The 13,342-nt window shown below is 35.1% G+C and overlaps 2 protein-coding genes, 1 long non-coding RNA gene and 2 pseudogenes across 4 annotated transcripts; all 5 read right to left on the bottom strand.

The window, feature by feature from the left end:
* Positions 1 to 647: 647 nt before the first annotated feature.
* LOC148586672 (G-type lectin S-receptor-like serine/threonine-protein kinase B120) lies at positions 648 to 3,047 on the bottom strand (annotated as a pseudogene).
* Positions 3,048 to 4,417: 1,370 nt separating this feature from the next.
* Positions 4,418 to 6,141, bottom strand: LOC148586671 (sodium/hydrogen exchanger 4-like; annotated as a pseudogene). Its single transcript, XR_015911654.1, has 5 exons — positions 6,056 to 6,141; positions 5,277 to 5,421; positions 5,120 to 5,182; positions 4,912 to 4,994; positions 4,418 to 4,759 (listed from the first exon to the last, which is right to left on the bottom strand). The product of XR_015911654.1 is annotated as a sodium/hydrogen exchanger 4-like (transcript).
* Positions 6,142 to 6,257: 116 nt separating this feature from the next.
* LOC148586670 (uncharacterized) lies at positions 6,258 to 6,965 on the bottom strand. The gene is made up of 3 exons (XR_015911672.1): positions 6,903 to 6,965; positions 6,687 to 6,753; positions 6,258 to 6,349 (listed from the first exon to the last, which is right to left on the bottom strand). It is a non-coding gene; the product is annotated as an uncharacterized LOC148586670 (long non-coding RNA).
* Positions 6,966 to 9,020: 2,055 nt separating this feature from the next.
* On the bottom strand, positions 9,021 to 9,940 carry LOC148586669 (G-type lectin S-receptor-like serine/threonine-protein kinase At4g03230). Its single transcript, XM_088514159.1, has 3 exons — positions 9,837 to 9,940; positions 9,573 to 9,720; positions 9,021 to 9,329 (listed from the first exon to the last, which is right to left on the bottom strand). Exons 1-3 carry the CDS (start codon positions 9,923 to 9,925, stop codon positions 9,021 to 9,023), a joined length of 546 nt encoding a protein of 181 aa, XP_088370285.1. The 5' UTR covers positions 9,926 to 9,940.
* A 22-nt stretch (positions 9,941 to 9,962) lies between these two features.
* LOC148586668 (G-type lectin S-receptor-like serine/threonine-protein kinase At1g11300) lies at positions 9,963 to 13,211 on the bottom strand. The gene is made up of 5 exons (XM_088514116.1): positions 11,993 to 13,211; positions 11,664 to 11,771; positions 11,404 to 11,585; positions 10,206 to 10,416; positions 9,963 to 10,078 (listed from the first exon to the last, which is right to left on the bottom strand). The coding sequence occupies exons 1-5, from the start codon at positions 13,209 to 13,211 to the stop codon at positions 9,963 to 9,965; spliced, it is 1,836 nt and encodes a 611-aa protein (XP_088370242.1).
* Positions 13,212 to 13,342: the final 131 nt, after the last annotated feature.

Genomic DNA, 13,342 nt, shown 5'->3' with positions numbered 1-13,342 from the left:
TTCGCATTTAAATATTATAGATAATTAGTATTATCATTAGAGTAGTTAGTATAATTTAAATATTAGGGATAAATATTATCCGTAGTTTATTTTAATTAGTCTTTTATTTTATTATGCATTGTAATTGTCTATATAAAGACATCAAGCTCATTAATGAAAGAATGAGAAAATTAATCCCAAACTTTGAGTTTGAAAAGGGTTTTTTAGGTTTCCTCAAAATCTAAAAGGTCTAGGTTCCCTTTGAATCTAAGGTCTAGGTTCCCTCAGAACCTATAATCTATCTCCGTTACGTATTCACGTAACAGGTTCCTATATATATATTAGTTTTAATTACAACTTTCAAGTGATATAATATAAACACTTCTAATTTCATTACAGAGACGAAAACTAATATCTACGGACTATTTAATAAGATTAACTACAAATGCATGCATTCTTCTTTGAATGCCAATTGCGAGTAGATCTTTTCATGATACATATCAGAACCCAACTACCACATTATGTGGCTAAAGACCCAAAATAAACAATTCCCAGCTGGCTCTGTTAAGTGGGTTTTGAGATAAAATAGGAAGAAAAAAAATGTAAGAATAATGTTTTTTTGATGGTTTACTAGGATAGTACGATGCTTATGGCCGGATTTTCAAATGTTATTGGCCTTCCATAATTGAAACAGTTGCACCATTAAGAGAACATATTTGTGACCTACTATTAACTTAGTTCGTCATCGTCATACCACTCACATTCAAGAAAGCAGATTCCTTGGGATAAGGTAGAACTGTAGTTTCATTGCTAAGCATTGTGACAACATCAGACATAATAGGTCTATCCGCTGCACTTGCTTGAAGCAAAGCAGAGCTATGTTAACATATCTCAATACCATTTGCAAAGAGGATATATCATTAAGTAGTGGATCCACCAAGTCTAATCCCCTATCATTTGTCCATAATTCCCATGTCTTCAAATCCAAGGAAAAAGGAAAATTAGAGGATGTTAGAATGCTGGTTAATGATTAAATACATAATTTTTTATTAGCTTAAGCTTTTGAGACTAGTAGCACCTTCTATACTCTACTTAGCGCTCTAAAATTTCAATAAAAGATGACTAATTTTGCTTTAATAATTAATGATGAATGCACATTTGTTCAATAACTCCCCATTGTGAATCAAAGTAAGTAAGTGTTTTAAATTTCTACAACAAACACATGCAAATAAGATACTCACATATCCAATAAGATGGAGATAGTCACTTTGATAAAAACCAGTATTCTTCTTGCCACTCACAATCTCTAACAATATGACGTCAAAACTAAAGACATCAGATTTGATTAAAAATAGGCCTTTCAAAGCATATTCAGGAGACATAGAACCAATGTACACCATCATCAAGTTAAATATATTAGTAATTGCATGTTTTATGTGTATGTCTACACATGTATACTATTATGTTGATTTTTATAATTCCAAAGTTTCCTTTATATTACTTACTAAGTGCCAACAATCCTATTTGTATTTGCTTGTGACTCATTTCCTCCAAATATTCTTGCCATTCTGAAATCTGATGTTTTGGGATTCATATCAATGTCCAACAAAATATTGCTAGGCTTTAAGTCCCTGTGAATAATCCTTAACCTGGAATACTGATGAAGATAAAAAAGTCCTTGAGCAATTCCATCAATGACTCCAACACGAGTCCTCCAATCTAATATCCTGCGCTTCTTTTCATCTGCTTTACGTATATGAGTAAATTAACAATTAGTGAGCCACATGCAAATGACCATAAAAATCAAATAAAAATATATATATCAAAATGGAAGATATTAGAAACCAAAGAGAAAGAAATCCAAGCTTTTATTGGGCATATACTCATAAACTAATATATTTTCATCTCGTTCAATGCAACAACCCAAAAGTCTAACAAGATTCTTGTGTTGAAGCTTGGCTATGAACATTGCTTCATTTTTAAGCTCCTCCCAACCTTGTCTAGATCTTTTTGAAAGTCTTTTTACAGCTACCTCGTCACCTTTTAGTAATATTCCCTGCAATTATTTTTTGTTGTGAAAGATACTAAAAATAATAGAAAATAGTAAGCTACATTCATAAGAAATCCATTACCAATGATAAAGACTAAAACCTTTTTAACTCTAAAACAAACAACCGATTTTGAGCAACAAGAATAGGATGCAAAACATTTTGTTGTAGTGGAATCTCCGGTCCTTGAGCCAAGACTAGAGATCGACATTCTCATTTGGGCCTAGAAAAGTCGATGCATTGACACCTCTAGAGTCTTTGAGCAAGACTATAATATAGCATATTGGGACAACACTCAACTCAAAAGCTTAAGCCTATGAATTTAAGCACAACTATATATACTATACAAACCACTTAACTTGTTATATCTCACATGTGTATACTCAATATCAACTATTAAATGATTGACAAACATATACTATCTAATTACATATAAGACTAGCACACGCCAAGCAAAATTTTATCTTCCAATGGCTTACACAATAAAAGTTTATTTGAATTGGTATTCTGAGTGGCTTCACAGTATACACAACAACAAAAGTGACATGTGCCTGTTTGTGCTTGTTAACATGGAAAGGTTTACCTGGCAAAGTGTCAACCTTTTACATACATTCCATATCCAAAGCATTGTGTTTAGGTACATTGAAGCATACCTTGTAAACAGATCAAAAACCACCTTCTCCGAGCTTATTTGTAGCTGAGAAATTATCAGTTGCAGCACAAACACTTCCAAAACTGAATAATGGCATTTGAACTTCTCTTTTCCTACTATCCCCATCCTCTGAATTATTTGCCTTTGGGTCATGCCCAAATCTAAAAGTAACAAATCCTCCCCTGCATTTTAAAACAACACAAGTTTAAGGATATATATATATATATATATATATATATATATATATATATATATATATATATATATGTAGATTGCTAAAACAACGTTGTGAACCATTCTTTACTCACCCTTAGCTTCCTTCTAAGCTTTTTTCTCATCAGATAATAAACGAAAAGGCCCAATGTAACAACCACTACGAATAATGAAGAATATTATTCGTGTAGAATATAACCACGCAATGGTTGGTCGAGTTTTCTGTAGAAAAGAAACCAAGTCGGAACGTTCCATTGGCAGATTGAATGTACTCCGAGGTGTTTAGTGATTGGCCTGCTCGGTGAGTATCAGTGGTGGTAGCATTGTTGAAATGAAAAGCAAGGCAGAATAAAAGCAGCAGGGAAGCAATAAGAGGGGAAATTCTACGGCTCATGTTTGTATCAGGCAGCACGTACAGTACTGCTCTTTCTCATGATCTTTCCTATGAAAAATGTTTTGAACTTTCTCGTTAGATTTTCCACGCGTCAAAGGTCGAAATTATTGTTTCAACTCTCCCAACTGATACATTGGCATCTCCATATGGTTTTCTGCTGAGGTTCACTCTTTTTCCAACTACTCTACTCCCACAAATTACTAATTGTTACAATGCTCAGTAAATTTTCTGTGCACAATAACTTAACAATTGATAAAATTAACTAATAAAAAAAATAAAATTCAGAATCTAAATACCGTGTCGTTTGGACTCTCCATTCCAAATAATTTTTCATGAGTCCAAAAATGATCATGCCAATAATCTTTCATGAGTACCTTTAATCCTTTTCAAGCCACCTAAATCCTCTCGCCTTGCCTCACCACTAAGAGTCGAAGATATCTGCCTTTCCCACTAAGCGTATATCTGCACGTCAAACATGCCAGAGAGAATTTAGGTTTTTTTTTTGGGGGGGGGGGGGGGGGTCAATTTTGGTGGATTGAAGAAGTTATAGTTGCATTTGCCCAAGTATTTCTTTCCATTATCCGCTGAAGCTTTTGATCTTTGATGTGAATTTTACTGCCTGTCAAGAAAATTTGAAATGGAATCGCCTAAGGGTCTGTTTGGTCTCTGTTTTTTTTTAAGCTATATTATCCCCTGTTGCTAAACAATTAACCCCTCATTTTGCACTCCATTTCTCACTTGCATCCTAAGAAAAAATGGATTACTGGCTTTGCATAGGTCACGTTAGAGTACCAAAAACAAGTGGGAAGAAAAAACTTGACAAGCTTACAACTTGGAAAAAGTTACTAGTTTCATCAAAAAGGTTACAACTTGGATAAAATAAATTCTAGTTTCATCAAAACTTACACACATAAGTCTATCAGCAAATTTTCCAGGAGGTGTAGAATCTTTAGTCTATTAACAAATATTGAGTAGTCATGAAGAAGGTTAAACCTTACTCATCTAATTGATTATGAGTCTATTAACAAAACTTCTGCGTATTTTACATAGTTTGATGAAAAGCAGACCTATCTTCACCTTGTGCATGTCCTGTACATTAAATGCACATCAAATAATCTGCCTATTCCCGATTTACCGTTAGGCTATCCCGGTTCCTCGCTGCCGTCTAGTAGACTTGCTGTCATTTGTTTAACAGTCCATCGGAGTGCTAACGGGGGGCCCTCCAAATATGGGTCTCATGTAGGCATCATCATACTTCCTCCAGTAGAAATGTATAGTGAATACAGGCCTTTCTATCAGCCGGGACAAACTATCCTTTGCACGGCTCATGTTGGTTCCCACAGATTCTTCAACAGAGAGCAAAGGAACATCCAAGTCCTCTTTTGGAGGAACTGATTCTGGATGACTGATTTTGATAGTTTCTTGGTGGGGAAGCAGATAGCTTATTAGCGGCTTTGTTAGAAAACCAAACACCTGCAAGTATATATAAAACATACCATGAAATCTTTGCAGGTAAAAAAATTCCTGCAATGTATCACTAACAATTGCATGACATATAATGGTTGTAATGAGACTTGTGTCTTCATTGTAAAAGGAAACCCACTTGAAGACAGAGACCAACATACCAGTGTACTGAAGAGAACTACGATAATGGTGTCCGTAATCATTGTAGCATTGATTGGTCCGATGTAACGCCAGAATACGTGAACTTCACAAACCAAGAGAGATTAATTCATGCAGAATTTCTACCAAATTGGAAAATTATCTATACAATATGTTGGATTATCATCTCTAACAAACTGATTTGAATTATGATGAACAGAAAATGCATACCTGTTTAAAAGCCAATGCAATAGAGACTGCCCCTCTCATAAGCCCGGCCCACCAAATGATTAGCTACATAAATAGAAATTTTAATATACATACGCCATGAAAGTGTGTAACTACCTTCCCTCGCAGTATGCATAGAAGTTATCATGGCAATACTAACCTGGTGTTTAAATGTGATCACTGGTGCTCTCTCGGCTTTTCCATTCATGTAATTGGAAAGAGTAGAGTGTGGGAATACAAATGCAGCACGTCCAAGCAAGATTAGTAAGATTAAGGTACTATAGATGCCCATTGAAGTTCCAAAGCTGCAATGAACAAAAATCTGTAAGAGAATGCATAATTTAGATATGTTATGTCAGAGACTCAAACTCATACTCCTAAGCGTTATATATAAATTTAAACCATATTCATGCCAAAGGTCACATTATACTTCATACTTGACTAATATTTTTGAGATCCCTAAAAACAAAGCGCAAAGTGAGCCAAATTTTCTTAAAACAAAAGTTGAAGATTCATTTTGAATGTGTGAGAGAGAGAAAGAGAGAACATTCTATCATGCCATGATAAGAATTTGCAAGTAACAGCCAGAAGATATGAGCCTCAGACTGGCAATTCCTTACCATTTCTAATACCACTAAAAGTCTCTATCTGTCATATGATCACAAAAAAAGCATTTGTCTGACTTAAATGCCGTGAAAAATGTCTCAAGAAGGTACAATTTTCCCAACTGCATTCTATTGACTCAAAAGGTATAGGACTTTTTCTGAAGCACATATGGTGTACATGAAGGTAGACCATACAAACAGCAGTTTAACATACAAGGTACCATTACATCCATCTCAATATACGGCAACTTAAACTAAATTGGATGATCTGAACTTTTATCAATAACTCACTGAAATATGACTGAGTTGGACTGTAGTAGGAGAAAAATAGCACCTTAATTTGGTCATTCTCCACATTTCAATGTCAAGAGCATCCATTCCCACATAGAGAAATATGAATGTTTCAGAAATAAATGACATTGTCGCAAACACATGCCTGCAGAGAGGAGGCAATAAACCAAGTAGAGGGCATAATTAGTTATGACTTTTTAATGTCCTAAAATCCAAAACAACTCCTTCACGCATACCTGGTCGTGATTCTTGAACTCTCACTAACATTATGCCACGCATAGTGTGACATCAGAATCCCACAAAAGAAAACAGTAAGAATTCCACTGAGTTGTAGCAACTGCACAAACAAATGATAGTATACACATTATTGTTTCACAATATGAAGATGTGAAAATTGTAGTTAAACAAGTTAGTTGTACATATTAAAAGAAGTTCAAGATCATCACTTGCATGATGCGGATTTTGGTTTCCTTTTTCTCACATCTTTTTCTCTCTGTCTCTCAGTCAGATAAAAAGCCCCATCACAGCAGTTGTTTCGTGCTTAATAACTCAACTTTCTATGTAGATGTTCCTTGAAAAAATTACGGTGATATGGTCCAAATATATATTTAGCTCCCTATCTGAAATTATAACACCATACAAAGTGAATGGACCTCTCAAGTACATGTCATTACCTCTGCCAACATGTAGGAGAAATACGCCATTAAAACCATCAGAGCAATTTCTCGAACGCTTGAATGTCTGTAAGCAGATAAAAAGGCAGATTTGCAAAGGTGGCACCCCAAACTCCACTTTTCTCACCTCCAGATATAAAGAAGTAATGAACTCTGACATTCACATTACCACCACTACAGAAAGTACTTGAGATCTTTAATGAAATGAGTACTTACCTTCCAAAGTATAAGGTTTTAAGAACATATGCTGTCACAAGTCCAGCCTGCAATGAAGTTTTAAGACATGATTTTCTCACAAAAATAGACATAATTAGTTATTGGCATTCATTAGCGCGAAGATATAAGGAAGAATATTATGCATAAACTAATAGGCATTTCAGAAGTTTAACATACGGTAATTTCCAGATGGCCTGTTTTGGACGTTGGATATGCAAGATATACTCTGGGGAGGAATTATTAAGAGGTGTAAAAAGCAGGAAGAATGAGCTGGAAGAGACACAGAAAGAACTGATGTCTAGATGCTGCCTTCAGGGTCCCTGTCCAGTCTGACAGCTTAAGTTAAGGCCACCATCTCTTTATTGTTAAATTGAAATGTTCTTTCAATTTGGCTTAAGTTTGGCTTATAATGTCACCTTCACTTAAAAACATATTATTATTTCTTTTCTTTAACCATTATTCTTAACTATAGGAACTAACCACATCAAGGAGGCCTTATTTAACAGTTCACTGAAATGTTCTATTGACTTTGTGCAGAAAGCACAATTTATTTTCAGCTCAAGTCAAGATGGCCATACTTGCTGCTCCAAGTACCTCAATCCTGGAAGAGGTAATCAATGATCAAAAGACATCCTGAGCAGTTCTCAAAAATGAAACTTAAATAGCCACAGCTCAATGAACAATTAACCTTATTATCGAAGAATTGAATTAAAATCAAATATAAGATAAATGAGATAAGCGGAAACAGAGAAAGAAAGAAGGATTTTACAATAAAATATAAGATAGAATTTCATTCATTTACAATCTCATTCGTTCAATACACCATTGAAATCAATACAGTAACCAGTAAAAATAAAAACTGTTACCAGTGGTATATTCAGCTTTTTATCAAACATATTCTCTGCATCACAATAAGGCCTCTCACTATCATAGCGTGACATCAGAATCCCCCAAAAGAAAACAGTAGGAATTCCACCAAGAGTTAGCAACTGCGCAAGCAAATGGTAGTATACACATAATTGCTTCACAATATGATGATGTCAAAATTATTGTTCATAATGTTAGACAGAGACATCAACTTAGTGATACGGTCAAAATAAATATTTAATTAGCTCCCTATTCAAAATGGATTTGAGAATCAACAATCTATTCATTGGACCTCTTCTAAATTAATAGGTTCGTTATTCCCATTATGGGAGTTTATAGAATTGATTGAGGGAATTATGGTTAATTCAACCCATTAAAAATCAAAATTCTCACACCTTTTCATTCACATTATTACCCCCCCTCTCTTTAACCCTTTCTTCATTTGATCAGGAAAAAAAAAATCTATATTATTACCAGAATATATAATAAGAAATATAAAGAATTTATATATTGATTAATACGAAAATGCAGCAACACTCCTACGTACGCATGTTCAGATACTTAAGAGGAAATAACCCAACTGGGTTAGAGCTCTCCTACAAGTTTTGTGATATCCTACAATAAATTGTGAAGGAGTTGTGTGACTGATCGAGCATAACTTCCACATTGAACACCTCCATTAGTAAACATAAAACCTAATAATATTTGTATCCACCGAGTCTCAAAGAAGGTGGGTATATATTAGGTCAAATTGCATTGTTTAAGTAATTACCAGAGCCTCAATTATGAATAATCATTTTGGATATGAAGTGGCTAATGCATCCTTGATCTGCAAAGTCTTATTCACTGCATTTTCTTGAATATCATTGCAAATGTCGCAGAAATAATTGAATTTCATTCACTGCATTTTCTTGAATTTCATTACAGGCACGCTAACTTGGCTCCTGTGCAGAGAAGAAAACTCATATCTAACTACTATATATATATATAATAACATCAACCACAAAATGCATCCATTTGTTGGTTAATGGATCTTCTTTGAATGCCAATTGCGAGTGGATCATTTCATGATACATATCAGAACCGTACTACCAGATTATGTGGCTAAAGACCTAAAAGATACAATATATACCCAGATGACTCTGTTAAGTGGGTTTTCAGATAAAACAGGAAAAAAAAAATGTATGAATAATGTTTTTTGATGGTTTACTAGGATAGTACGATGCTTATGGCCGGACTTTCAAGTGTACGTTATCGGCCTTCCATAATTGAAATAGTTGCACCATTTAGAGAACATATTTGTGGCATATTGTTTACTGGGTTTCCCATCGCCATGCCACTCACATTCAAGAAAGCAGGTTCCTTGGGATAAGGAAGAACTGCAGTTTCATTGCTAAGCATTGCAACAACATCAGACATAGTAGGTCTATCGGCTGCACTTGCTTGAAGACAAAGCAGAGCTATGTTAACATATCTCAATACTATCTGCATCGAGGATATATCATTTAGTAGTGGATCCACAAAGTCCGATCCCCTATCATTTGTCCATAATTCCCATGCCTTCAAATCCAAAGGAAAAAAGAAAATTAGAGAATGTTAGAATGATGGTTAATGATTAAATACATAATTTTCTATTAGCTTAAGCTTTTGAGACTAGTTGCACCTTCTATACTCTACTTAGCGCTCTAAAATTTCAAGAACAAATGAGTAATTTTGATTTACTAATTAATGGCGAACGCACATTTGTTCAATAAGCTATGAATCAAAGTAAATAAATGTTTTCAATTTCTATAAGATACTCACATATCCAATAAGATGGAGACAATCACTTTGATAAAAACCAGTATTCTTCTTGCCACTTACAATCTCTAACAATAAGACGCCAAAACTAAAGACGTCGGATTTGATTGAAAATAGACCTTCCAAAGCATATTCAGGAGACATATAACCGCTGTACACCATCATCAAGTGAAATATATTAGTAATTGCATGTTTTATATGTATGTCTATACATGTATACTATTATGTTCATTTTTATATTTCAGAAGTCCCCTTCATATTACTTACTAAGTGCCAACAATCCTATTTGTATTTGCTTGTGACTCATTTCCACCAAATATTCTTGCCATTCCGAAATCTGATATCTTGGGATTCATGTTTATGTCCAACAAAATATTGCTTGGCTTCAAGTCCCTATGAATAATCCTTAACCTGGAATACTGATGAAGATAAAGAAGTCCTAGCTTGAGCAATTCCTTCAATAACTCCAACTCGAGTCTTCCAATCTAATATCATGCGCTTCTCTCGATCTGCTTTACATTTATGAGTAAATTGACAATTAGTGAATCACATGCACATGACCATAAAAATCAAACATGCAAAAAAAGAGAAGAATAATTCCTTATATATATAATCAAAATGTGAGACATTACAAACCAAAAAGGAAGAAATCCAAGCTTTTGTTGGGCATATATTCATAAATTAGTATCTTTTCATCTCGTTCAATGCAGCAGCCCAAAAGTCTAACAAGATTCTTGTGTTGGAGCTTGGCTATGAGCATTGCTTCATTTTTTAGTTCCTCCCAACCTTGTCCAGATCTTTTTGATAGTCTTTTTACAGCTACTTCGTCCCCTTTCAGTAATATTCCCTGAAATTAATATTTTTTATGAAAAATACAATAAAATAGTGAGCTACATTCATAAGAAATCCATTACCAATGATAAAGAGTAAAACCTTTTTTTTTTTTTTTTTTTTTTTGAACGGAAGTAAAACCTTTTTAAGTCTTAAACAAACAACCCATTCTGAGAAACAAGAATCAAATTCAATATTTTGTTGTTGTGGAATCTCTAGTCCTTGAGCGAAGACTAGAGATTGATATCCATTGACACCTTAAGAGTATTTATGTGAGACCATAACATAGCATTTCGGGACATTACTCAGCGGAAAAGCTTAAGCCTTTGACTCTCACAAGTTTTGTGATATCTTACAATAAACTGTGAAGAAGGACTCCCGCGTTGAACATCAAATTAGCCATTATAACATTTCTCGTAATGAATAATCATTTTTGATATGAAGTGGCTACTGCATTTTCTTGAATATCATTCCAAATGTAATAGAATAATCACAGTACTTTTATGAAGAAAAATTGTTAATCTAACGCAAAATTGACCAGTCACGTTTACAAACAAGCTATAAGTCTTTCAATTTGTTCATCAATGTTGTAACAAGGACAAAAGGTGTGTTCTGTCGCAGAAATAACTGAGGTTCCTATATTAGTTTTACAACTTTCAAGTGATATAAACACTCCAAATTTCATTACAGGCACGCTGATATCTTTCCAAAGCGGAATTTAATCTTTTTACATTCATATAAAGTACTATTAATTGATTGAAAAACATATATGAAGTATCCAATTACATATAAGACTATTACAAACCAAGCAAAATTTTAACTTCCAAATCTCACAATAAATGTTTATCTGAGCTCATATACTGAGTGGTTCACAGCGTACAACAATAAAAGTGGCATGTGCATGTTTGTTCATGTTAACATGGCAAGGTTTAGCTGGCTAAGTGTCAACCTTTTACGTACATCCCATATCCAAAGCATTGCGTTTAGGGACATTGAAGCATACCTTGTAAACAGGTCCAAAACCACCCTCTCCCAGCTTATTTGCAGTTGAGAAATTTTGAGTTGCAGCAGAAACACTTGCAAAACTGAATAATGGCATTTGGACTTGTCGTTTTCTTCTATCTCCATCCTCTGACTTATTAAGCTTTTGGGTGGTGCCCAAATCTAAAAGTAGCAAATCCTCCCCTGCATTTTAGAACAACACAGGTTTAAGGATATAAGTGTAGATTGCGAAAATAACGTTGTGAACCATTCTTTACTTACCCTTCCTTCTGAGTTTTCTCCTCATATAATAAACAAAAAGGCCCAATGTAACAACCACCGCAATAGATGCCGTCGGCACGACAATTTTCCACAATTGGTTCTTAAATCCTGGATATGTTACAGTTCCATTCATTGAGTTTGTGATTGCAAAAGGAAATCAGAGAAATAAATAATATAGGCATTGTTCTTTGCATCACGAATTGATAGACAAGATGCCAATGTCTAGAGGTATCTCTTTAAAAAAAAAAAAAAAATTGAGTCAGAAAACTTATTAATTAGAGGAGGAAGACACCAGAAAAGCAAATAATAGTCACCAATAACTGAAATACCTTTGGGAACCAAGTCCGCATGAGCAAGTTTTAGATAGAAGTCCTTTGTATATAATGTATTATCTTCCGAGAATTGTCTCAGATTTAAAAGAGGGCCTTCCCATCGCAGGCAACCATTCTCTTGATGATCATAAGCATAACCAATACAAGAGCACCGTTTCAAGCAAGCTGATTCACAGTCTGAAATATTGCCAACGTTGCTCCCGTAGTGACCAGTGGGCAAAAAAACATTAGACATGCGAAGAAACCCATCTTTCTGAGCACCAATATCGCTGCACGACAAATATGTGTTTCTCATACATCCTCGATCCGGATAGTCTTTGAATCCTGGCAAACAGTCACATTTAAAAACTGCATCTGCAGTCTCTTTGCATATACTGAAATCGCCGCAGGCAGGATAAGCCCCACACGTCGTTAAGTTACTCGAGCTATACGAGCCATATATCCCACTTTCCATGATAAAGTTCCCGGATATATCCAACCGTATACTTCTTCTATCTAGACTATCTTCATTGGTGTAGTTAATACTAGGCCAAGTAATGTAGTCCCCATCAATCACGAATATATCAGCAAGGTGATCAATGAGTGGACTACTCCAGTATGCTTCCGACCCCTCCTTTAAGATTAGTTCTTTCCGAGACGCCAGATATTGCAGGGAGAAACGACCAGCAGCAGGGTATCCATCACTTAGCCATGATGTTAATGACCATCCTGTGTTAGCATCTTTAAGCTTCATTCCGGGCAAAAGAATATGAGTAGGATAGTCAAAGCTTTGCCACAAAATATGTGAGGCCGTGTTTGTGAGTACAAGATTACCTGTATCTAATATCCTGGCATACGTATCATTGCCACCTGAAGTGTTGGTCACAACGTACAACAAACTGCCATCGGATATTACAAGATTCCCATCCCGGTTGAAGGTAAGAACCGCAGAGGAATTTGGGAATGGGTGCTCCCTGTTTGCAACCCAAACTATATCGTCGACGTCGTATGACTCATCCCAATATGCATACATATTATATATAACCACGTAATGCTTGGTCGAGTTTTCTGTAGAAAAGAAACCAATTCCGAACCTTCTTTCGGCAGATAGAATGGAGTACGAGGTGGTTAGAGATTGGCCTGGCAGGATAGTATCAGTATCAGGGAAGAAGGTAGCATTGGTGAAGTGCAAAGCAAGGCAGAATAAAAGCAGGGAAATAATTATTATAGGGCTCATATTTGTAGCTAGGCAGCTAATAGCTAGCTATGCAATGCAGCACAGGCAAGTATATATGGTGTTGTTGGATGGATATCCTGTTTAAACAATTTAAAGTTCGACCAGGTTAGCTGCAATTTCTCATGAGCTTT

Source organism: Corylus avellana, chromosome 3 (assembly GCF_965113065.1).
Source record: "Corylus avellana chromosome 3, dhCorAvel1.hap1.2, whole genome shotgun sequence".
NCBI lineage: Eukaryota > Viridiplantae > Streptophyta > Magnoliopsida > Fagales > Betulaceae > Corylus > Corylus avellana.
The sequence above is the reverse complement of the archived record's forward strand: the minus strand, read 5'-3'. Positions and strand labels throughout refer to the sequence as shown.

Excerpts from the sequence above, each read along its gene's own strand:
- LOC148586669 (XM_088514159.1), bottom strand. The coding sequence starts at position 9,925 with ATGAATCCCAAGATATCAGATTTCGGAATGGCAAGAATATTTGGTGGA. Across the intron at positions 9,721-9,836 it reads AATAGGATTGTTGGCACTTA|CGGTTATATGTCTCCTGAAT; the intron begins GTAAGTAATATG and ends GATGGTGTACAG. Across the intron at positions 9,330-9,572 it reads GTCTCCATCTTATTGGATAT|GCATGGGAATTATGGACAAA; the intron begins GTGAGTATCTTA and ends TTGGATTTGAAG.
- LOC148586668 (XM_088514116.1), bottom strand. The coding sequence starts at position 13,211 with ATGAGCCCTATAATAATTATTTCCCTGCTTTTATTCTGCCTTGCTTTG. Across the intron at positions 11,772-11,992 it reads TGCGGACTTGGTTCCCAAAG|GATTTAAGAACCAATTGTGG; the intron begins GTATTTCAGTTA and ends TAACATATCCAG. Across the intron at positions 10,417-11,403 it reads GTTTTGGACCTGTTTACAAG|GGAATATTACTGAAAGGGGA; the intron begins GTATGCTTCAAT and ends TATTAATTTCAG.